At 36.6% G+C, this 22,450-nt stretch overlaps 2 protein-coding genes across 3 annotated transcripts; one reads left to right on the top strand and one right to left on the bottom strand.

Moving 5' to 3' along the window:
* Positions 1–337: 337 nt before the first annotated feature.
* LOC136241045 (roundabout homolog 2-like) lies at positions 338–15,942 on the top strand. 2 transcript variants are annotated; one of them, XM_066032224.1, is made up of 8 exons: positions 338–438; positions 4,978–5,307; positions 6,149–6,430; positions 6,484–6,831; positions 6,879–7,172; positions 13,026–13,340; positions 15,245–15,514; positions 15,562–15,942. In XM_066032224.1, exons 1-8 carry the CDS (start codon positions 393–395, stop codon positions 15,735–15,737), a joined length of 2,061 nt encoding a protein of 686 aa, XP_065888296.1. In that variant the 5' UTR covers positions 338–392; the 3' UTR covers positions 15,738–15,942. The 2 variants fall into 2 exon arrangements, with proteins under 2 accessions (XP_065888296.1, XP_065888297.1); XM_066032225.1 differs by lacking the exon at positions 4,978–5,307 and having other exon boundaries at positions 339–438.
* A 2,413-nt stretch (positions 15,943–18,355) lies between these two features.
* LOC136241100 (uncharacterized) lies at positions 18,356–19,294 on the bottom strand. The gene is made up of 3 exons (XM_066032272.1): positions 19,212–19,294; positions 19,080–19,155; positions 18,356–19,021 (listed from the first exon to the last, which is right to left on the bottom strand). Exons 1-3 carry the CDS (start codon positions 19,257–19,259, stop codon positions 18,504–18,506), a joined length of 642 nt encoding a protein of 213 aa, XP_065888344.1. The 5' UTR covers positions 19,260–19,294; the 3' UTR covers positions 18,356–18,503.
* Between the last annotated feature and the right edge of the window lie 3,156 nt (positions 19,295–22,450).

The raw sequence follows: 22,450 nt of genomic DNA, 5'->3' as shown, positions 1-22,450 counted from the left end.
ATATCGATCTTTTAAACAGGTATTCAGGGGGCCCTTCGTGGGGCCTCCTGGGGCCTCTTTCAGGCTGGGGCCCGGGGCAAAATGCCTCAGTTGCCCCCCCCCCCCCCCGGTGGGCGGCCCTGACTGAGCCTTCTTAAGATCTTGAACTGGCTTCTCATTGCGGCGTCATCGTTTATCCTAGCTATAAAGCAGGTGAGGAAGATGGGCACTGATTGGCTTGGCATCATGATGATAATTAGTGCTACAGTACGTAGGTAGCTGCAGCTGTAAATGCATTAAAATTTTTAAATGATATGCAGCTCACGTGCACTATCAACTATAATTATTTGCTGATTCGGCATTGCCGAACGACTTCGTCTCTGATAACCTTACTGAAAACTGTACCGCTTTAAATGGATTGGCATTTAGCGTCTCTTGTGGTGTTCTCCATTACAACAGGTTTGATGTTTGTCGTGGCTTACTTTAATATACTCACAGAATACCTGGTATAGCTACCGATGCAATTAAGACTAGAGTCTAGTTGTATTATGGGCGAAAACATAGGGTTTGTAGCAGGAGAGTATAGTTATGCACTTGTCAATTTCATGCCCCACCCCAGGGTGTCCCCACACCCCAAGTGGGGATTTGACATTGCTTCTTGTCCCCACCCCTGGGGCAATTGACAGTTCTCCAATTCACTGACTGATTTTTCGGTAGTTGCATTTCTAAACAATTAAATCGTACTCACTATAATTTTACTAGCTACAGGTGTATACCAGGTTAATTATTAGCTGCATGCATGAAATATGCGCTTATCCTTGAGGTGTTGTCAAATCCCCTACTAGGGGGTGGGGACATAGTGGGGATTTGACAGCCGATTTTGCCCCAGTAGTGGGGAATTTGACACCACGATTTGTCAAATCCCCTGTATTCCCCCACCACCCCCGGGGGTGGGGGGGTGGGGCATGAAATTGACAAGTGCATTAGGATTTCCTGGAGTAGCTAGTATAGATAGTCTACCATACTATACTGGTGGAGGGTTTAGACACAGGCTATCCATGCAGTTAAGTTCCCTCAGCAACATTACTGCATGGCTTGACTCTTGAACAATCTAAAGAATCCCTATCTACTTTATTATTAATATAATTGTGCATTAGCGTGTTATACCTTTGCAGGGCTTTGCTAATTATTTACTAATAAAAAGTAAATAAAAAATAGCCACGCGCCGCCCGCTTCAGAGGGTGAAGACTTAGTAATGCGTAATTGTGCCCTTGTTACGTATACCTATATTAGGACATGTATTGTGTGTTTGTGTGCATCTACCTTGCTGCCTAGCTGATACACATACAGTACACTGATACTTTTACTGTATGCTACCAGAGACTATGCAATTGCCATGAAATACTCTATTAGCTAGCTATAGTTTTCCCATGAATTTGAATGGCACTGCAGAGATTGCATGCATGGTGCAGTACTGTAGCTACCCATGAAGAGGTAAAGTTTATGGGAAACATGCACCATGAAAGTTGATCATGAAATACCATGAAATTCTGAAATTCATAGGCCTGACTTTTATGGTACATTCCATGATAATAATTTTACAAAAACATAGACATACTTTTCTGGTAATATGCAGTCCAGCACCAGTGAGCTACACAATTTGCACATTGGCTTCCTCCATGCCAGAGTCCCTTGCTGGTTCCAAGCATGAATCTCAATGCATGGTACTCTTCTTAAGAGTCCATCATTGAGGTAGCTATAATTATATCATCATGTCACTTAATCAGACATTGGTATTCCATCCCAAGAGATCATGTGTCCATCTAATATTGTTAAAACCAACTAAGCGTTGAGCCTTTGTTGTAATACTTAATTTTGATCTGACACAAAAAAGGGGATTCATTTTAGTTACACCTCTATATATAGGTTGGTAAATAAAAAATAAAAATTAAAGAAACAGAATTTACACAGAATCCCCAAGTATATATGTGACTGAATTTGACAAAACAAGGCTTCGACGCACAAAGCTTTGTTAGGAGATGTGGCGATTTTAAGGAATCATTGTGTAATAACTTCCCAGTGCCTACAGCTGTGCAAACAAAAGTTGCACCAATTGTTCATCTGTTCACTAGCTATCATTGAGTGGGTGTATACATTTCTGATACCCAAAATTTGCCCTGTTTTGAGCAGCTTTTGTCGAGCGGGTAATAATATCACAGGTGGTAGTAATAGGGTGGGAGGGTGGGGGTGGACGGTGGTCTTAATATACGGGTATAAAATGAAGTAAGAAGACGATTGGAATCCAGAGGCCAAGTTTGGGCTCTCCATGGCCCTCAAATTACTCCAAATTGACTGAGAACACTATTGGCGAGCTCTCTGTGAAGTCCCAGCTCACTACACACTATTATCACAAATCCATGGCCATTTAATGGTGCCAATCTCACACTCGTGGCTTTGACAGGGTCGGAAGAAAGCTGCTACAGAAACCAGACTTGCCAGTGCTGAAGGAAGTACAGTGTGAAATATGATAGTGTATTAGACCAGCAATTCATGTCTGGTAAAATCGTAAGTTTGATTTTGTGTGTGTGGAAGCCTTGTTATGTGAAATCCGGTCACATATGGATATTGAAATAAGTCAATGTGTATAATATTATTGGTAGATACACTCAGACACTATTTTCTGTGTGTTGTATACTATAAGGATCATTAATACCAAGTGCAATCTTTGCTGTAACAGATTACCTCTATAACTGCACAACTGATACAGTACAATGTTTGTGTTTTTTGTGATATTATATGGTAGAAATTTTAGCCAGAATGATTATCAAGTTCATTAACAACCAACTGTGCTTTTATTAGTATTAACATTATTAACACTTTACAGTGACCAGCACTGAAGGTCTGACAGCAACATATGCTGCAGCCTTAGGATTACCTAATCTAACAGGAACTTTGCAGCTATGATATTATAATTCAATTGTTAAGAATCATTTTTTGTGTTTGTAACAGTAAATCATTTGTGTGTTTGTAGCAGTACTAGTATTACAATTCTTACATTTCAATATAAAATTGAAGCAGATTGAAGCAGATTATTCTATAGTCTTGCTTGATGTTGGCACTCTTATCCTCCCTATATCTCTTATGCCTGAATTTAAATTCAAAAGGTAGACTTACATATCTATGTATATTAGTGCTATTATAGTGTCTACCCCTCATCATACAGAGAAAGCAACATTTTAGGGGGGAGTTTCACACTCAGGCAGACTTGTTGTGATGCCAGCATAATGATATTTATGCAGAACAGGGGCAGATCTAGGGGGGTTTCTGAAGTTTCTGAAAACTGGTCGTGTATATTCAGGTAATCAAAATTATGTTTTACAGTGATTTGCAATAGTACAAACGTTTAGATCGAAATACTCTAATAGAGCAGTCGACCACTCTAATAGAACAGCCACATTTTGTGTTTCTTTTAAGAACTGTAAGTAGCTAGCTACTTTATTTACCTGTGCCAACACAAAAATAGTCCAAAATCTTATAACAAAGTGTTAAAATCTGAATATCTTCCTTGGGGCATGCCCCAAGACGTCTGTTGTATGCTTCAAAACTGAAGTCAAATTTGCTCTGTCCATTAACTTTAGTCTGCACCTGATACTGTACCAGAAGGAAGCACAATTAAGCAGCCTACATTATACTTAACATAATGATATTTTTAAAACTGTTAATATTGCTACCACACAGTAAAAACAAACTAGTGAAGGTCACTACTAAATGTAGTGAACGTCACTACTAATGTCTGCCACAATACTCACTATTTTTGTGTAGTGACGTTCACTACTAATTTTGTAATGAATGTCACTACATTGACCACCAAGTAGTGACGTTCACTACAAAAAGTAGTGAACGTCACTACTTAAAAGTAGTGAGTATTGTGGCAGAGCAATTCACTATTAAATTTTTACAGTGCAGATTCAGGGGTGTAGGGAGGAGGGTTCCCAGGGGTACAGGACCACCCCTGTAAAATTTAGACTTCTGAGTTTACAGCAAGGCTCTAACACTTCATTTAGTGTGGCAGCACCAAATGAGTGAGTAATGGTGCATGGCACAGCACAACCATTCATAAATCTTGCATTCATCTCTCGGGAAAAGATTTAGAGATAACATGAGTCCTCTTGAAAGCTTGTAAAAAGATCGATATACTTTAATAGAGCAGTCAGGTATATACTCTAATAGAGCAGTCACGTATATTTTAATAGAACATGCATGTAAATATTCACTATGTTAAGGAACTTCATTATTGGAGTTTTTCAGACATTCTAACATTTAATAAAATATTAATGTAAAACTGAGCATGACCTTATACTGCTGTAGCTTTGGTATGCAGTACTTAAAGATATAGAATGCCAGTATTTTATCACTTGGGAGTATTTTATCATTTGGGCATGCAGAATAAATCCACGCTATGCATATTTTGTAGTTATAAGGTCTTGATTATAAGTCGTTCCAATTGTATCAGTGGATTCATGGTCCCTATACCAGTGAGATAACTATCACTTGCAGATGTCTATATGTATCTCTATATGTGCTGTGTTGTCTGTTTCCACTAGGTATATGGGTACAAGCTTCATCCCAGGGGCACTTATATAGCTATGCATTATAAGTAATGTACTATTTTTTGCATGAAATATGAAGTTTTGATTCATTAAAATATTGAAAGTCTCTCAGCGGCTGGGGGTGCAGCCCCCAGACCCCTGCTTCTGGTAACTCAATACTGCTGTTGGAGCTGATCTTCCCTTCAAAAAATCCTGGCTATGCCTCTGAGATTCCATTTCAAATTACACAATTTTCTGGAAAATCTTGCCCCCATACCCTCCTAGATTTAAATTTGTGTATAGTAAAAGTTTGGAAACCAGTCACCAAAATTCCTGGGGCTGCCCTTGTAGAAGGTGTATAGAGCTGTGGTTATTGCATGTGTACTGTGTTTGCCTGTTCTTATATTAGCCATGGATGTATCAGCTCAGGAGAGTTGTACTATTATCCCAACAAGTCCTGCTGATCTGGATCCTACTGGTGGAGTAATAGTTGATGGGACACAAAATGTGATGATAGAATGTAGTTGTGGTACAGGAAGAGTTCGGTGGTTTTATCCTAACACAACTAGAATTCTGACTCAAAACAAAACCCCACCTGGTGATCCATATCTTATGAACCAAAGAAGTGCACTAGTCATTCCTACCTTCAGTGACTCTACTAGTGGTGTATATACTTGTGGACTAGAAAATGATTACCCACCTCAGAGTATGGTTACCATTAACCTCACTCTATCATTTGGTAAATGTAACTGTTAGTGCTTGGTATTTCCATGCAGAGCCAGATCCAGGGGGTTTCTGAGGTTTCCAGAAACTGGTTGGTATGTATTCAGGAATTAAAGATTGATTTTGCTATGATTTGTCAAGGTATCAAAAGGTTCTCAGATGGAAATACTCCAATAGAATTACCCTATAGTCGCAAAAGTCACTTAGTCTACTTGTACCAACACAGTAAATACAGTCTAAAGGAGTGTTGAAGACTTGAAATTTTCCTGGAGGTCCCCATACAGAATGGTATCCATGTCTGTTATATGCTTTAAATTTCACATAGCTCCACCTCTTGACTCTTTATCCTGCATGCTCCTAATACTATTATCATTCCAGCAGAAGTAAGCTCATATCAATCAATTCCTAACATATATTTATTAAGATTCAATTTCATAATACATAATTTTCAGGGAGAGCACGTGCCCCAGACTCCCCTAGATTTAAGTGTGTATGCAGCAGAAAATTTGGAAACCTGTCACCGAAATTCCTGGAGCCACCCTTGATTTCTAAGCACAAACTAAGGTTTTCAATATCAAATGCAGTTTAGCTACATTCTAAGAGATCATGATCATTTTTACACATTTTAAAATTAAAAAAGGTGTAAGAATGGTGAGAACAATGAAATGCCAGCAATCCCTTCATCTTTTGTTCGTTGTTTCAGCAATACCTATTAAATCTAACTTATATCCTTTAAAAATTCATTTATGAGTTAACTTGTTAGCCACCGTAAATATGTACGTAAGAGTAACGGATTAACCATGCAGAGTATCATAATTATATGTATTGTAATCTCTCCATGTGTTTTATACCATCAGCGTTTACAACACATCCCAGTCCAGTGACTACAGGTGTGCATGCAGATGTTGCATTTACTTGTAAAGCTAGAGGACTGGGACCTATTGATCTTACTTGGGTGAAAAATGGCAGTAGTCTCCCTGCAGAAAGACATAAAGTGCTAGTTGATCAAAAACAACATGACATCACCAGTACTTTGACTATTCAAAATGTCATTGGCTATGATATAGGATACTACTATTGTGTTGCAACAAACTATGCTGAAAACATAACTTCAGAGAGTGCATTCTTGAATGTAACAGGTACTTCACAAACACATGCAAATATTTTGTGCAATTAAGTTGTATTTTTATAGTTCCTTGCCCAGAAGTAGTCACAGCCCCAGAGAACATCACAGTTAAACCTAGAGAGAATTCTAGTTTTGATTGTGTAGCGTGGAGTCATGGTTCATTGTATTATTACTGGTACATAGAGTACACCAATGGCACTATCAGCTACTATGATCCTTATCAGAGATGTGATACAGAGTGTGACTCGTATCCCATAATACACAAGCAAGAGTTTAGTCTTACTTCTTATACAACAGAGGTCCACACTTTTAAGGTTTTCAATGCAGATGAGCAGTCTAATGAAGGATGGTATTGTTGTGTTGCTGTCAATGAATGTGGCAATACTACTAGATGTGGATGGCTGGAAGTTGACAGTAAGTTTATTTATTTAGTGGAAACCAGTTGTTACATACAATTTCAGCTACTCCTAAGATTTGTAAGCATCCATCAAATATTACAGTTAGAGCAGATAGCTACAGGGAACGCACGTTAACTGTTGTAGCTGCTGGTAAAGGTCCAATTAATTATCAATGGGAAAAATATTCATCATCTGACAATTCCTGGATAATCCATGATTATGCATTGATAAAAGGTGAAACTTCTCCAAAACTAAAGTTTAAACCTGCTAGGCATGTCCATGAAGGTATCTACCGTTGCACTGTGAGCAATGATGATGGTAGAGTAACATCCAACAATGCTACTGTTACAGTCTATGGTATGTACATGCTGTAAAATACTGTGTATGTATAATGCACTGCACACAGATGTGATCGCATCACATAGCATTTGGTAAAAGAATACCGGTAGTAGATTACACACTTTACTTTGCAGCGACTTTGTTACAAAAAGAGACTATATATATATACCTTATGGTACATGGTGTCATGTTATTTCAGTAGGTTCCAAACATATTACTAAGGCCTAAGGGATATTAATTTTATGACCTCGTTAGTAGGCTACCTCATTGTTGAAGCCACTTTTGTCACAGAAGCTGCCCCTATTAATGAAGTTCCATTGTATGTCAACCATGAAAAGTGGCTAATGTGAAACTTTTAAAATAATAGTAGGAATTAAAGAAGTTGAAACGTAGAAGGCCGGATTATGCACATCCACACTTCAAGGAGTTTGTAATATTCAACTTATATTTTAATGAACACGTCTTCCTTGCAGTACATATATCTGTTATTATATATTAACATGCATGCTTCACCAACTAGTGTAATACATATATCTGTTATTATATATTAACATGCATGCTTCACCAACTAGTGTAATACATATATCTGTTATTATATATTAACATGCATGCTTCACCAACTAGTGTAATACATATATCTGTTATTATATATTAACAATGCATGCTTCACCAACTAGTGTAATACATATATCTGTTATTATATATTAACATGCATGCTTCACCAACTAGTGTAATACATATATCTGTTATTATATATTAACAATGCATGCTTCACCAACTAGTGTAATACATATATCTGTTATTATATATTAACATGCATGCTTCACCAACTAGTGTAATACATATCTAATCCAAAACAGCCAAGCTGTAAAAAAAGTGTGCGGCCCTCAGAAAGGCTATGGTGAAAAAAGATGTGAAATCCAAGGTGGCGGCCAAGAAATGGCTGTGATGGTAGGTTAGTGGTAAAAATTTTAATAATGACAATTCAGGTGAATTTTTGTGCCGCTTCACAAAAATTCACCTGAATTGTCGTTATTAAAATTTTTACCACTAACCTACCATCACAGCCATTTCTTGGCCGCCACCTTGGATTTCACATCTTTTTTCACCATAGCCTTTCTGAGGGCCGCACACTTTTTTTACAGCTTGGCTGTTTTGGATTAGATTTCATTTCTTTTTGTATTTGTATACCCCAAAGCCGGCCTATGGCCAGCTTTGGGACTTTTTTAACCTATGTTTTTTTCTTTACTACAGGAAGAAGAAAAGATGAAGTAGATGTACTTTAAATATTTTATCAGTAAATGTACAAATTATATATACTGTATAATACATATGTGACCGGATTTGCGAAAAGGGGTCCAATTTGCCAACTTTGACAATTGATAACTTCAGATTGGAAAGAGCTATTGCCTTGATATTTGGGCAGTGGTGAGCACCACTATAGCTGAATACATGGTGAAATGTTCAGGTTAATAATTATGTTACTTGAACACTGAGTTATGGTCTCCAACATTTACGGAATTGGATGTGTGTGGAAGACCCCTTTTCGCAAATCCGGTCACATATATTGATTACAGAAATCTCCATGGTGGTTTCTTTGTAACTGAACACTCTACAAGGTGACTTCTTCTAATTGCTCTCTCTACAGGGTGAATTGTTTGTAGCTGAACGATCTACAAGGTAACTTCTTCTAGCTGATCTCTCTACAGGTGATGTGTTTGTAGCTGAATTTTGTATAGGTGATTTGTTTGCAGCTGAGCTCTTTACAGAATGGTTTCTTTGTAGCTGAACTCTCTAAAAGGTAACTTCTTCTAACTGATCTTTCTACAGGGCAAATTGTTTCTGGCAGAATTTTCTACAGGGTGATTTCTTTGCAGCTGAACTCTCTACATGGTGGTTTCTTTGTAGCTGAACTCTCTACAAGGTAATTTCTTCTAGCTGATCTCTCTACAGGGAGATTTGTTTGTAGCTGAACCATCTACAAGGTAACTTCTTATAGCTGATCTCTACAGGGTGATTTGTTCGTAGTTGAATTCTGTACAGGTGATTTGTTTGCAGCTGAGCTCTTTACAAAATGGTTTCTTTGTAGCTGAACTTTCTCCAAGGTAACTTCTTCTAACTGATCTTTCTACAGGGTGATTTGTTTGTAGCTGAACTATCTACAAGGTAATTTCTTCTAGCTGATCTCTCTACAGGGCGATTTGTTTGTAGCTGAATTCTGTACAAGTGATTTGTTTGCAGCTGAGCTCTTTACAGAATAGTTTCTTTGTAGCTGAACTCTCTACAGGGTGATTTGTTTGTAGCTGAAATCCCTACAAGGTAACTTCTTCTAGCTGATCTCTCTACAGGGTGATTTGTTTGTAGCTGAACTCTCTACAGGTGATTTGTTTGTAGCTGAGCTCTACAAGGCGATACTTCTAGGTGATTTCTCTACAGGATTCCTTGTTTCTAACTGAACTCTCAACAGGGTGATCTGTTCATAGCTGAACTTTCTACTGGGTGATTTGTTTGCAGCTGAACTCTCTAAATGGTGGTTTCTTTGTAGCTGAACTCTCTACAATGTGACTTCTTCTAGCTGAACTCTCTACAAGGTGACTTGTTTCTAGCTGATCTCTCTACAGGGTGACTTGTTTCTAGCTGAACTCTCTACAGGTGATTTGTTTGTAGCTGAACTCTCTACATGGTGGTTTCGTTGTAGCTGAACTCTCTACAAGGTAACTTCTTCTAGCTGATCTTTTTCACTGCATATTTGTTTGTAGCTGAGTTCTCTACTGGGTGATTTGTTTGCAGCTGAACTCTCTACATGGGAGTTTCATTGTAGCTGAACTCTCTACAATGTGACTTCTTCTAGCTGAACTCTCTACAGGGTGACTTGTTTCTAGCTGAACTCTCTACAGGTGATTTGTTTGCAGCTGAACTCTCTACATGGTGGTTTCTTTGGTGACTTGTTTCTAGCTGATCTCTCTACAGGGTGACTTGTTTCTAGCTGAACTCTCTACAGGTGATTTGTTTGCAGCTGAACTCTCTACATGATTGTTTCTTTGTAGCTGAACTCTCTACAAGGTAATTTCTTCTAGCTGATCTCTCTACAGGCCGATTTGTTGAATACAAAAATTGATCAAAAATATAATTTTTGGTCAATTTTTGTATTCATTGTTTGTTTGTAGCTGAACTCTCTACATGATGGTTTCTTTGTAGCTGAACTCTCTACAAGGTGATTTCTTCTATAGCTGATCTTTCTACAGGGTGATTTGTTTGTAGTTAAACTCTCTACACGATAGATTCTTTGTAGCTGAACTCTCTACAAGGTGATTTCTTCTATAGCTGATCTTTCTACAGGGTGATTTGTTTGTACCTGAACTATCTACATGATGGTTTCTTTGTAGCTGAACTCTCTACAAGGTAACTTCTTCTAGCTGATCTCTCTACAGGACAATTTGTTTGTACCTGAACTCTCACATGATTGTTTCTTTGAAGCTGAACTCTCTACGAGGTGATTTCTTCTAGCTGATCTTTCTACAGGGTGATTTGTTTGTAGCAGAACTCTCTACAAGGAAACTTCTTCTAGCTGATCTCTCTACAGGGAGATTTGTTTGTAGCTGAACTCTCTATACATGATTTGTTTGCGGCTGAATTCTCTACATGATGCATGGTTTCTTTGTAGCTGAACTCTCTACAAGGTAACTTCTTCTAGCTGATCTCTTTACAGGGTGAATTGTTTGTAGCAGAATGATCTACAAGGTAACTTCTTCTTACTTATCTCTCTACAGGGTGATTTGTTTGTAGCTGAACTTTTTACAAGGAAACCTCTTTTAACTGAGCTCTGTACAGGGTGAATTGTTTGTAGCTGAACTATCTACAAGGTAACTTCTTCTAGCTGATCTCTCTACAGGATGATTTGTTTGTAGCTGAACTATCTACAAGGTAACTTCTTCTAGCTGATCTCTCTACAGGGTGATTTGTTTGTAGCTGAATTCTGTATAGGTGATTTGTTTGCAGCTGAGCTCTTTACAGAATGGTTTCTTTGTAGCTGAACTCTCTACAAGGTAACTTCTTCTAGCTGATGTATCTACAGGGTCACTAGTTTGTAGCTGAATTCTCTACATGGTGGTTTCTTTGTAACTGAACTATCTACAAGGTGACATCTTCTAGCTGATCTTTCAACAGGGTGATTTGTTTGTATCTGAACTCTCTACAAGAAATCTTCTTCTAACTGATGTTTTAACAGGGTGAATTGTTTGTAGCTGAACTCTCTACAGGGTGATTTGTTTGTAGCTGATCTCTATACAGGTTACTTATTTCTAACTGATCTCTTTAATTCTGTTCAGGGTGACTGCTCTATTAGGATGACTGCTCTATTAGAGTATCTCGATCTCGCACTTGCTACACCAAGTTGGATTTCGTGTTATAACTCCGTGGATTTAAGTCTGATTCTTCTACACCATTGAAGAGCCTTTCTAAGATGATAACTCCATCTGTACAGCGATTTTGAAAGCATTACCCCAAGCGGTTTACCTGGTAGGCGTGGCAAGCATAATAATAATAATAATAATAAAATAAAAATATTAAAAATTAGCTAATCTCGATTGCGTAATTGTTACACACTGTTGATTTTTTCGCTGTATCTTCCTGGTTTTTAGCTCGATTTCTTTCAAACCACAAAAGGTTTGAGGTTCAATAGTTAACCTATTCACCCACCGATTTTCAGCTTCTTCCCATACGCGGTTTACCCTGTAGGCGTGACAACATATTGGTGTTATTTTTCGTGCATAATCGCTCATAACTCTTTGTCTGTTTATGGTATTCCAGCCAAAGTTGGTACCGAGATGCGCCTTTATATCCCCCTTCTGTGTGCCAAATTTCAAGGCAATCGGATAACGCGTTCGAGTTTTATAGCAGTTTTTGTAAGTGTGCGACAAGAAAAAGAAAAATAAGAAGAAAAAAAAAAACGAAGAAACTCAGCCAATTTTTGAAGTCGCATATCTCGGGAACGCGCGAAGCGATTTCGCTCAAATTTGGAATGTAGAGTGCTGCAGTTGGGGGGCATGTCCACAGCAAAAATCGTCTTGTTTCATCAAGGAAGCACAGAGCTACGGAGGTGCGAAAATTGCGTTTTCTTTCTTCCTGTCAATATACTCACGGGTGTTACGCGCCGGCTTCTTGGGCCGCACGACACACTACCGTGTGTCTTGATATCTGTTATTATATATTAACATGCATGCTTCACCAACTAGTGTAATACATATATCTGTTATTATATATTAACAATGCATGCTTCACCAACTAGTGTAATACATATATCTGTTATTATATATTAACATGCATGCTTCACCAACTAGTGTAATACATATATCTGTTATTATATATTAACAATGCATGCTTCACCAACTAGTGTAATACATATATCTGTTATTATATATTAACAATGCATGCTTCACCAACTAGTGTAATACATATATCTGTTATTATATATTAACATGCATGCTTCACCAACTAGTGTAATACATATATCTGTTATTATATATTAACATGCATGCTTCACCAACTAGTGTAATACATATATCTGTTATTATATATTAACAATGCATGCTTCACCAACTAGTGTAATACATATATCTGTTATTATATATTAACATGCATGTGCATACTTCACCAACTAGTGTAATACATATATCTGTTATTATATATTAACATGCATGCTTCACCAACTAGTGTACTACATATATCTGTTATTATATATTAACAATGCATGCTTCACCAACTAGTGTAATACATATATCTGTTATTATATATTAACAATGCATGCTTCATCAACTAATGTAATGGCATTATTCTCTCTACTATTTCATGTGATAAAAATGTATACTGCAGGTCCACCAACCATCACTTTTATTACTACCAACACAACTGTGTTTGAGGGTGACAAGGTTCAACTAGTTTGTGGTGCTGTTAATGATGAAGATGCATTGTATGCATTACAAATTATCTGGTATAAAAGATCTGCTGGAATTACAATACCATTAAGTGAAATGCCAAGGTGCTACAATGACACATGCAATAATGGAACACTAACTAAACAATTATTACTTGATCCTGTAAGTCACTATGATGCTGGTGAGTATATATGTCGAGCATTTAACCATCATCAATCTTATACTGAAAGTACTACATTTTTGACAGTGGAATGTAAGTTCACTTTATAAATAAAACATTTAAACATTTGAATTTGTTGCATTGCACACTTATGTAATATGACACACAAAAGTTGCTGCCAATGTACCCGAACATATATTTAGAGGGATTCTCCATGCACTCTTTGTTCAAGTTATATGTTTAATATATCACAGTTGTTGCATATAGTGGAACATGTAAGGAAGACTTTGGGTCTGACTAGTTTTGACAAAACTTTACTGTTATAAGGAGATAGTATTATCTTACTGAGTTCTATAAAGACTTCAGGTAATTATGCGATGTCCTTCATACGAAAAGTTCTTTATACGAAAGGTTCTTAAGACAAGTTCCGCGCTGTATACTCGTATATCAGTGGCAATAGAACATCTTAAGGTCATGCCTACTTGAAAAGTCGTTGCTCAGAGCCAACTGACCCAATTTTGTGAAGATTTTAATTTGAAAAGGAATCACAAACACACAAAAATTTAAAATGATTGAGATACTATAATAGAACAGTCAGTGGGTAAAATGTCAATCTCACAAGGTAACATTATCTGCAAGCATAGATCCTGTGTCTCCCCACGCCTAACTAAGTTATACCAAAACATCAATGCCATCTATAGCTCATTGAACTACTGTATCCGGCTATGACCATGTAATTACTATGTTTGTATCTGTTTTGCAACAATAATGTGGCTTAAGCTATTTAACATGATGCGTGTAATATTATTTTGATCTGACCTATACTGATCTATTAAAACATGTATCAAACTAGGTATTATTTACCAACCGACCAACTCATTTTGTTATAAAAAATTTTTTTGAGCAACAAATTTTCAAATAGGTATGGTCTAACAGGAAGAAAAATCTTTGTACATGCATATAAAGCTCAGGAATAGTTAGGAAAGTTTAAATTGCATGTATAATGGAAACCACAATAAGAGTAGGTAACTGCTCTTATGGAACATTCATCCGTATCGTCTGGGGCCATCTCTCTCTTGAGATCATCATCTACACCTAACCCTCCATGGAAGGCATACACTTACCTAGCCAGGGATGCTAAATTTCCTATTTTAGAAGCTATTGAAATTTAGGCCAGGTGAGGGGACGCTCAGAAGGGCAGATAGGCCATAGATAATTGCAGGGAACTGAGTTAAAGGCTTTGTCCACTTTGTCCAAGCATGGTGTATTCATAGCGTATGATGCTCTAATTGGTTTGCAAGTCCAGCACAAGTGAGTCCCCTGGTCTCCACCACATGGCAGGATGAAGGTTGCCACATCACCTACAAGTGATGTCACAAGTTACTGTGTCTGCCATGAGGAGAAACTACTATGGGACTGAGAATTCAACACATCATAATCACTTTCATTAAAGTTTCATGCTCAATTTGACTGTATTATAAATCTAGAACTATATAACTTTGACATGATCTTCCTTTCGTTCATTCGAAATTTGTGCTATGACAGTTTGAACATTCTACCAAATCAAGATGTCACAATTAATACTGAAAATATTCATAATTTATATGAACAGCATGCAGGCTTCACAATTATATAATTATTATGAAAAAAATTATTTCTCAAGAAATGTGGATTTTAACTTTAAAACTTTGTTTTCATTTAATCAATTAACTATTATCGACACTATTAATAAATGTGCTGAATTATATAGTTCTATATGTGCTGTTATTATTTACAAGCTGATATTATATGTGTAGCTATAAGATTTTGTGTTCAAAACCTGCATGATTATAGTTACATTGTTCTATACATGACTAGAGTTCTAGCACTGAATCTTTTTACTTAGAATTATATACAGGTAGTAGAAATATGTAAATCAATCCATACTATAAAACCTCCTTATGTCACTTTTATTACTGAGATGTTTAATATATTAATCTGATCACAATTTCTTTCAGATGGTCCTGTACTCACAGTGCATCCCTCACAGTCACCATACATAGTCAAAATTGGGAGAAGTTTGTTCTTACTGTGTTCAGCATCTGGACTGCCAAAGCCTACTGTCCAGTGGTACAGGAATGGCTCACAAATTGGAGATCCACTACTACTTCAACAGTTCTATATAGTTCCTACACTTAAGCAAGAGAACTCAAATTACACTTGTGTAGGAAGGAACAATGCTGGAGGCAAGATAAACACAGCAAGTGCCAGTATACTAATAAATATAGGTATGTAAGATTTGTATTCTAAATTGTTTATTTGAGTTTCATTGCAGTACCATGTTGTCCACATTTAAAGGATCCTGCAAATGGAAAAGTGTTTTTCTCAAATTTTGGAGACAATGCAATTTTCACTTGTAATGATGGCTACACTATAAGAGGAACTTCTTTATTGAACTGTGACCTTACTACTGGTAGATGGAGTACTGATCCACCAACCTGTACAAAGTAGTTATGAGAATGCGCAAATATCAGAAACTTTAATAAAGTTAGCACAATTTTGACATTATAGCTATGTTCTACTATTACACATGGACCATAAGGTTTGTTGTGATGTTTGGTAATGGTATGTACAATGTCTATAGGTACTCCAACTTATTACATACTGTAATTCACTTTTTAACATTGCAAATTTTGTATGCAAAAATTATATGAAAATATCTTACACAAATATTTTTCAGTTGTGAATAATCAAGATACTCTAATAGAGCATTCGTGTAAATCATACATAAATATTTTACATGAAATTTTCCCATGAATATTTTACACAAAAATAAAGTGAATTTTATGGTACAGTGGATCCTCACTAATTCGAACAGTTCTGTTCTCAAGTTGACAAAAGTCTGTTCAGATTACTGAATTTGTTTGGATTAGTGAACCCATTGATTATATACAGAACCTAATTCAATTACTCTAATAGAACATACATTTGTTTGCAAATACTCTAATAAAACAGTCATTTGTACTGTTCGGATTATCGAGCGTTCGGATTACTGGAGTTCGGATTAGTGAGGATCCACTGTAGTAGCTATTGTAAGTAAATAGAAAAGACTGGAATGACTAAAGTTTGGTAAATTTGGCAAATCAAGGAAATTCACCAAACTTTATTTCAGTTGCCAATTAGTTATTCAGTATACAGTTCTATAGTAAATTTGCTAAACTTTTGTCTGCTCTACGTACTGATTCACCAAACTTAAGTCATGCCAAACTGTTGTCAGTTATGGTATCTCATTACTATAAACTTCAGTTTATGACACTTGTGTACAGTACATCCTAATGCATAAGTTATGTCTTTACTTGCCAAATTTATTTGTTTTTATTTATTAAGGCTTTACAACACGAGTACTGAAAGTCTGTAGGACACCTGGTCCTACAGCCTGTCTAAAGTTGTTACAGAAAGTGTGTTTGAAAAGGTGGAGAAAGGAGAAAAAAAATCCGTGACTGGACCTGGGCAGCCTCCAAACCTGCAGCCAAAACTGCATAGCAGTAACCATGCTATAATCTTACAGACATTGAGGATTACATACTCTCTACTCTCTTGAACATCATAGCATGCAACCGCACATAAATGTAACTATTCTTTAGGGAATAGAGGTGTGATAATTGATGTGTAACTATATTACCAACTGCATGCTGTCAAATTTAAAGTAAGTTTAATATCTTTTTGACACAGAATTAAAATTCCACTTAGCTCATTGTTTAGTTCACTTCACCTTGGCTTGCCCTCAGTGTTGGTTATAGATATCCTACACCAATTTGAGTTTTGTTCCTTATGTTTTCTTAAGTAAATGTATGTATATCTGTCAGTATGTAAGGTCTCAGCATAGCTCCTACTTGCTAAAGCACTGTGTATCTGTCATCTACTCTCTGTACAGAGTAAAACAGTGCTACAAAAATATACTTCCTTTTTGCTTATGTGTAAGCTCTACACAAATTGCAGATATAGCTACGTGGCTGCTCCAGTAATTTTAATGACTGGTTTCCAATCCAAATTTTTTGTGGTTCCAGGGCCTACTGTAACTACATAGCATTATAATCACGCTAGCATGCAACACATGCCAATCTAGGGTGCCATGTGGGCATGCTCCCCAACAGTAAAACATATAATAGTCAATATTGGTATTTTATAAAGTGTTGAAATTCAACTTCAAAATTTCATGGTATTGCTTTATTAGGGTATCTCAATCTTGCTTGACCATTTTCTGGAAATCTTAGAGAACCGTCCTGGAACCAATATGTATAATTTTTATGGAATTATGAACTTATTTGATACTTATCACTTAAGTTATACAGAAAAAGACAACACACATATCATTGTCAATATTTAAGAGTGTCAGCACTTACTTGCATTGGAATCACATGAGCTGCTGTACTTTATCATCACACAATATTATAATTAGGTATCCATGAGATTATCTCTGGTATATGTACCATGTGACTATATCCATCTGATTCAAGGGGAAGGGCATGGATGCAGGGGCGGATCAAAAGTTTGGAAAGGAAGGTACACTAGGGTAGTAGGTATATAGCAGGGGATCTGAGGGACACAGAAGCTAAAGGATTTTATATGCTTCAGGACTGAATGTTTTGAAGTAGAGCAGTTTATATACAAATATCTAATGCTTTCTATTAAGTGGTCTGCATTGATCAAGACTTGTACATTGCAGTCATGAGTAAGTAGTTCAACAAGAATGGCATACAAAGAACCATGTTCATTTCATTTGCTATATATTTCTAACAGGCTAAATGTGCCCATGGGATGGTACTGCAGATGCAAGCTGTCACACTCAGTAACTGTTAATAGTGGTGTGGTATATAATGACTGTTCTATTAGAGTACTTGACTGACTACTCTATTAGAGAATCTCTATCTTGTATCAAGTTCTTTTTGTGTGTGTGTGTGGGGGGGGGGGGGGGGGGGGGGGGGGGGGGGGGGGGGGGAGGGGAGGGTACATGCCCTCTGTGCTCCCCCCCCCCCTGGATCCGCCACTGGGATGCTGGCACTTATAATCAGAATATCAGTAGGCACTTGACACATACTGGTCTGACAATGCAAGGCTACATGGATGCATGCATGCATTTAAAGTATTACAATCTATGTATATATTTCAATTGTGTATTATATATATCATCTGGCAAACAAAATCAAATCAAATGTACATGTGTGTGTGTGTGCATGAAATGTCTAGTAGTCCTAAAGCCAGTGATTTCCTCAATGTCTACTCGGCTGCAATATCATATCTCACACATTCACATATGGTGCGATCAAAATCAAACCCATCTAGACAAGGACGGATTGAGCATAATGCACATTTACATTGGACACGGTCCCAGGTGTATCCATGTGGGCAGGATCCGAAAGCAGGGCATTGGCAGGTCAAAGAATGTCTGTCGCAGGTCTTTGGTGGAGTGCAGTCTACATCAGTGATGCATTCTGGGCATTTACAGCTGAGGTGTTCAGTAAATTGCAAGTACTGAATTCCAATGAAGTAACAGTAGTGGTATGTACACCTGAACACAATAGCCCATCGGTAAATCACATGTGTACGACTGGGTGTACATTTCCCAGATTGTCCACACACTAACCCATCACACTGCCTGAACCTGATGGGTGGCCAGTACAAGTAGCTAGGCTTATAGTAGTATTTGTAATAAGGTCCACTGGCACACTGTAGAGTGGATGGTCGAGCAGCACTAGTAGTAAAGCTATTGTACTCTGAGATAGCTTTAGAATCACCTTTAGTAAGATGACAAATCATTTGAAATATACACAAATGATTTTAGCACTGTCTTACTTATCATATAAGCTACTTCCACTTGATTTTCAGTGATACTGGAGGAAGACAGGTCTATTCCATGTATACTGTCAACCTTTGAACAAAGAATACAATCAGTTCATACTACATACTTACATTTGGTCTACTTACAAAGAGAACACAGCATGCCAGACTTAACAAACTTGAGGTTAACATCATTTTAAAGAAACTGATTTCACATGCCCATCCTGGTTGGTCATGCTCCTTTTATACAATTCACTCTCAGGCCTTGATGTGGCTAAGTTATCACATGACCTATACGCAGTGGAGTTGTATTGTATGTGACCATGTGACAAATTTGATTATGAGATGACTACAAAAAAAGCAACAGTGGAGAGTCCTAGGTCTTCTGCAAATACCCCTGGTATTTTTAAATCACAAGTTTACTGCTGAAATTAATCATGTTACATTATCTGCTAACCTATATAATTTCTATAGCAGCCTAGATAACTATTAAACAATAATTAAAATAATAAAAACATGAACACAATTAAAGGTCATATATACATCCTACCATTATTGTTCATTGCATAACAATTATTTTGCCTTTTTTCAGCTGTCTGTGACATTAATTTACATCCCTGCAAGACCAATCTTTTACACAGTCAACCAGCAGTACAATGTTCGCTTTCAAATCCATTCCACAGTCCCCTTGAATCATGAAAAAATAATAATAATAACTAACACACCTACTGTATAAGAATTGCTAACATGTTGATGTGTTTCATTTGGAATTTTTTCCTTATATATGAGAAATTTGGCAATATATATTATTTAATTTCATCAACCAAGAGCTGATCCCTACCAATACCTGTTGCATGATATAAAAATGGTTATACAATCACATTCAGTATGATATTATGTGAATTTCCCTCTTAAATAAAGATTATAAAGACAATTACTTACACACATGTATAGCTTACAGCATATACATGGATATGTTAACTTTCTGTGTATCACAAAACACACAATGATTCACCTTATAGCACTGATCCATAGCTAGAAGTATATTATATATTATTATTTTTAGGTCCTGTTATAAAAGGCAGTGATGTATTATAACTATACTATTAAACTGTATTTACATAAAAATGACAACTCATTGTAAGATAGATAGACAGATTAAGTAGCAATAGCATGAAAAACTGGGAAACCCAGCATCAATAAGCATCACAAATGGCTGAAGTACTAATTTGCCTGTTCAACAGAAGAAGCTAAAATGCTTGCGTTTGTCCTGCAAAATCTGGCTACATTTCATGTGCCTAAATGAATCTACATGCAGTGAAACCTGTCTATTATATTATATAGACATTTTGGGACTGACCAAACATCCTGATTATCAATGTATTCTGATTTCAATTCCTATAAGTGTCCATGCATGTTCCATAGATTATGCTGCAGGTGCCCTTATTTTAAAGTATCCACATTTATTTACAGCTTCAACTGTATAGCTGTAAAGAATACTGAAATTCAACATCACCTATTTAGTTTGTTAGGAGTAACTGCAAATAAGGAAACATTAGAATTATGACATGATCTAGACTAAAGAATGCATGCATGGTCTTATAATTAGATGATGGAGGTCTAAATACATGTATGTTATGTAGCTGCTTTTACAGCAGGAATAGAATATATATTTTAGTGCATGATTATAATTAAGTTCAAGGCAAAACTATTATTGTCAACAACTGAGATATTATATATGGCTGCTGGGATACAACTGGCTTCTATATCCCATGCAATGAGATTTGCAGGTGCAGCTTAAATTGCTGTACTATTCCCTTTACGTAAAAAAAATTCCATGTGTAATTATGTTACATGTATAATTATTATGTATTCATACTGAATAACTTTAAAATGAATTTTGTTCTATGGAAATTGTGACAAAATTGTTGTTGATTATACCAACCTCCCCAATCAGGGATCATCCTTCAACATTGATATAAGCAGAATAGATATAATATCTATTTAATTAGTTTCTTAAACTGGCCATGACCTACCCAATAAATTAGAAAACATCAGCCACCTCTAATAGCTGGTCAATATAATAGACCATCATACAAAATCAGTCTTATAATAATTATATCCTTAAATTCCAAAATCAATAAGCTAGCTATAAACATCAAGTCATGCTAGGGGGTGTAAGATTGTTTTGTTTTTGTTACACCAGATCACAAATTTCAAATTAACCACAAAAAATTAATTAGTAGTTACAACTTATATAAACATTATTAGTATATACATGTAAGCTGAATTCAGTTTCTATCATGTTGTACACCAGCATAATAAATTGTATGCTTAGGGAAATAGAGGCTCTAAAACAACATGTACATGCAGCAGGGACTACAGGGGAGATTGCTACTTCCTTTGTGAGTAGTTCTTTGTATGAGTTTTGTGGTTGTTGGTAGATTAACTATATCCAATTCACTTGAGGCTATCAGCAACCGTTTAAAATCATTTGATGATTTATTGTTGGTACAGATTCGTCACGCTCAGAGCTCCTAGTAGATGAATGCATTACAAACACAAATGCACAAGTAGCTATTCTGTGTAACCAAGTTAGCCAGTTGTTGGTTTGCTATTGTAGGACCTACAGCTAGCCTTCTGGCTTCCTAAATGCTTTAGAAGCCTAGCTTACATGCTTGATCACGTATTCCACATCTACATACATTATATTAATGGACTACTGTCTGTTCAACAACTAAAAACTAGCTGTGCCAGCATTACAGTTACATATATTATATTGTAGCACATTGAGTCAGAGTGTGAGGAAGATGGAAGATTGCAATTGGGTATATATAAAAATGATTGGAAGCTTGCTGGCTTAATAAATGCATGGATAAGTATATAGTTAATGTGCAATAAATTCCATGCAGATACCCACTCAACGTCTCAAAATTGGAAAGGTGATTGATATGTATGTGAAATTGCATTCCTACATTTCTGTTAAGGTTACGGGATACTGAGATACTGAGGGACTGTCAAACAAAAATTTATTACGTAATTCAGGTGGGCTTGGTGTTGTTGTGTTGTGTATCAGCTGGTAACAGGCTTAAATTGTTGGGAGAATCTTAGCGTGCTGACTGGACAGGTACAAGGTACAAGAAAACACACGTAACAGTACAAGATAACATAGAAACAACACACTTAGCAACTGGTGCACCTGTAAGCGCATGCATAGTTTTGCTGACTAATGGTGATATTTTCCTGAACCAAAAATCAGAACTGTCAGACTAGTTGTTAACATTTTGTATAAACAGACTACTAGTTTGGCTTCTTGTCTAGGTCCTGACGGAGCCATTTGTTAGAAATAATGTTTCTAGTGCTTGTGATATCAATTTAAAAATTAA

The sequence above is a fragment of the Dysidea avara genome, chromosome 12 (assembly GCF_963678975.1).
Source record: "Dysidea avara chromosome 12, odDysAvar1.4, whole genome shotgun sequence".
NCBI classification, from domain to species: domain Eukaryota; kingdom Metazoa; phylum Porifera; class Demospongiae; order Dictyoceratida; family Dysideidae; genus Dysidea; species Dysidea avara.
This window is presented reverse-complemented; position numbering and strand designations above follow the sequence as displayed.

What these genes read in the sequence shown, in the direction of transcription:
- LOC136241045 (XM_066032224.1), top strand. Translation starts at nt 393, where the DNA reads ATGGATTGGCATTTAGCGTCTCTTGTGGTGTTCTCCATTACAACAG. An exon ending in GGTGTTCTCCATTACAACAG is followed by an intron (nt 439 to 4,977) that starts GTTTGATGTTTG and finishes TTCTTATATTAG; the next exon opens with CCATGGATGTATCAGCTCAG. An exon ending in TGCTACTGTTACAGTCTATG is followed by an intron (nt 7,173 to 13,025) that starts GTATGTACATGC and finishes TGTATACTGCAG; the next exon opens with GTCCACCAACCATCACTTTT.
- LOC136241100 (XM_066032272.1), bottom strand. Translation starts at nt 19,259, where the DNA reads ATGATGTTAACCTCAAGTTTGTTAAGTCTGGCATGCTGTGTTCTCTTT. An exon ending in TGGCATGCTGTGTTCTCTTT is followed by an intron (nt 19,156 to 19,211) that starts GTAAGTAGACCA and finishes CTTTGTTCAAAG; the next exon opens with GTTGACAGTATACATGGAAT. An exon ending in GGAAGTAGCTTATATGATAA is followed by an intron (nt 19,022 to 19,079) that starts GTAAGACAGTGC and finishes ATCTTACTAAAG; the next exon opens with GTGATTCTAAAGCTATCTCA.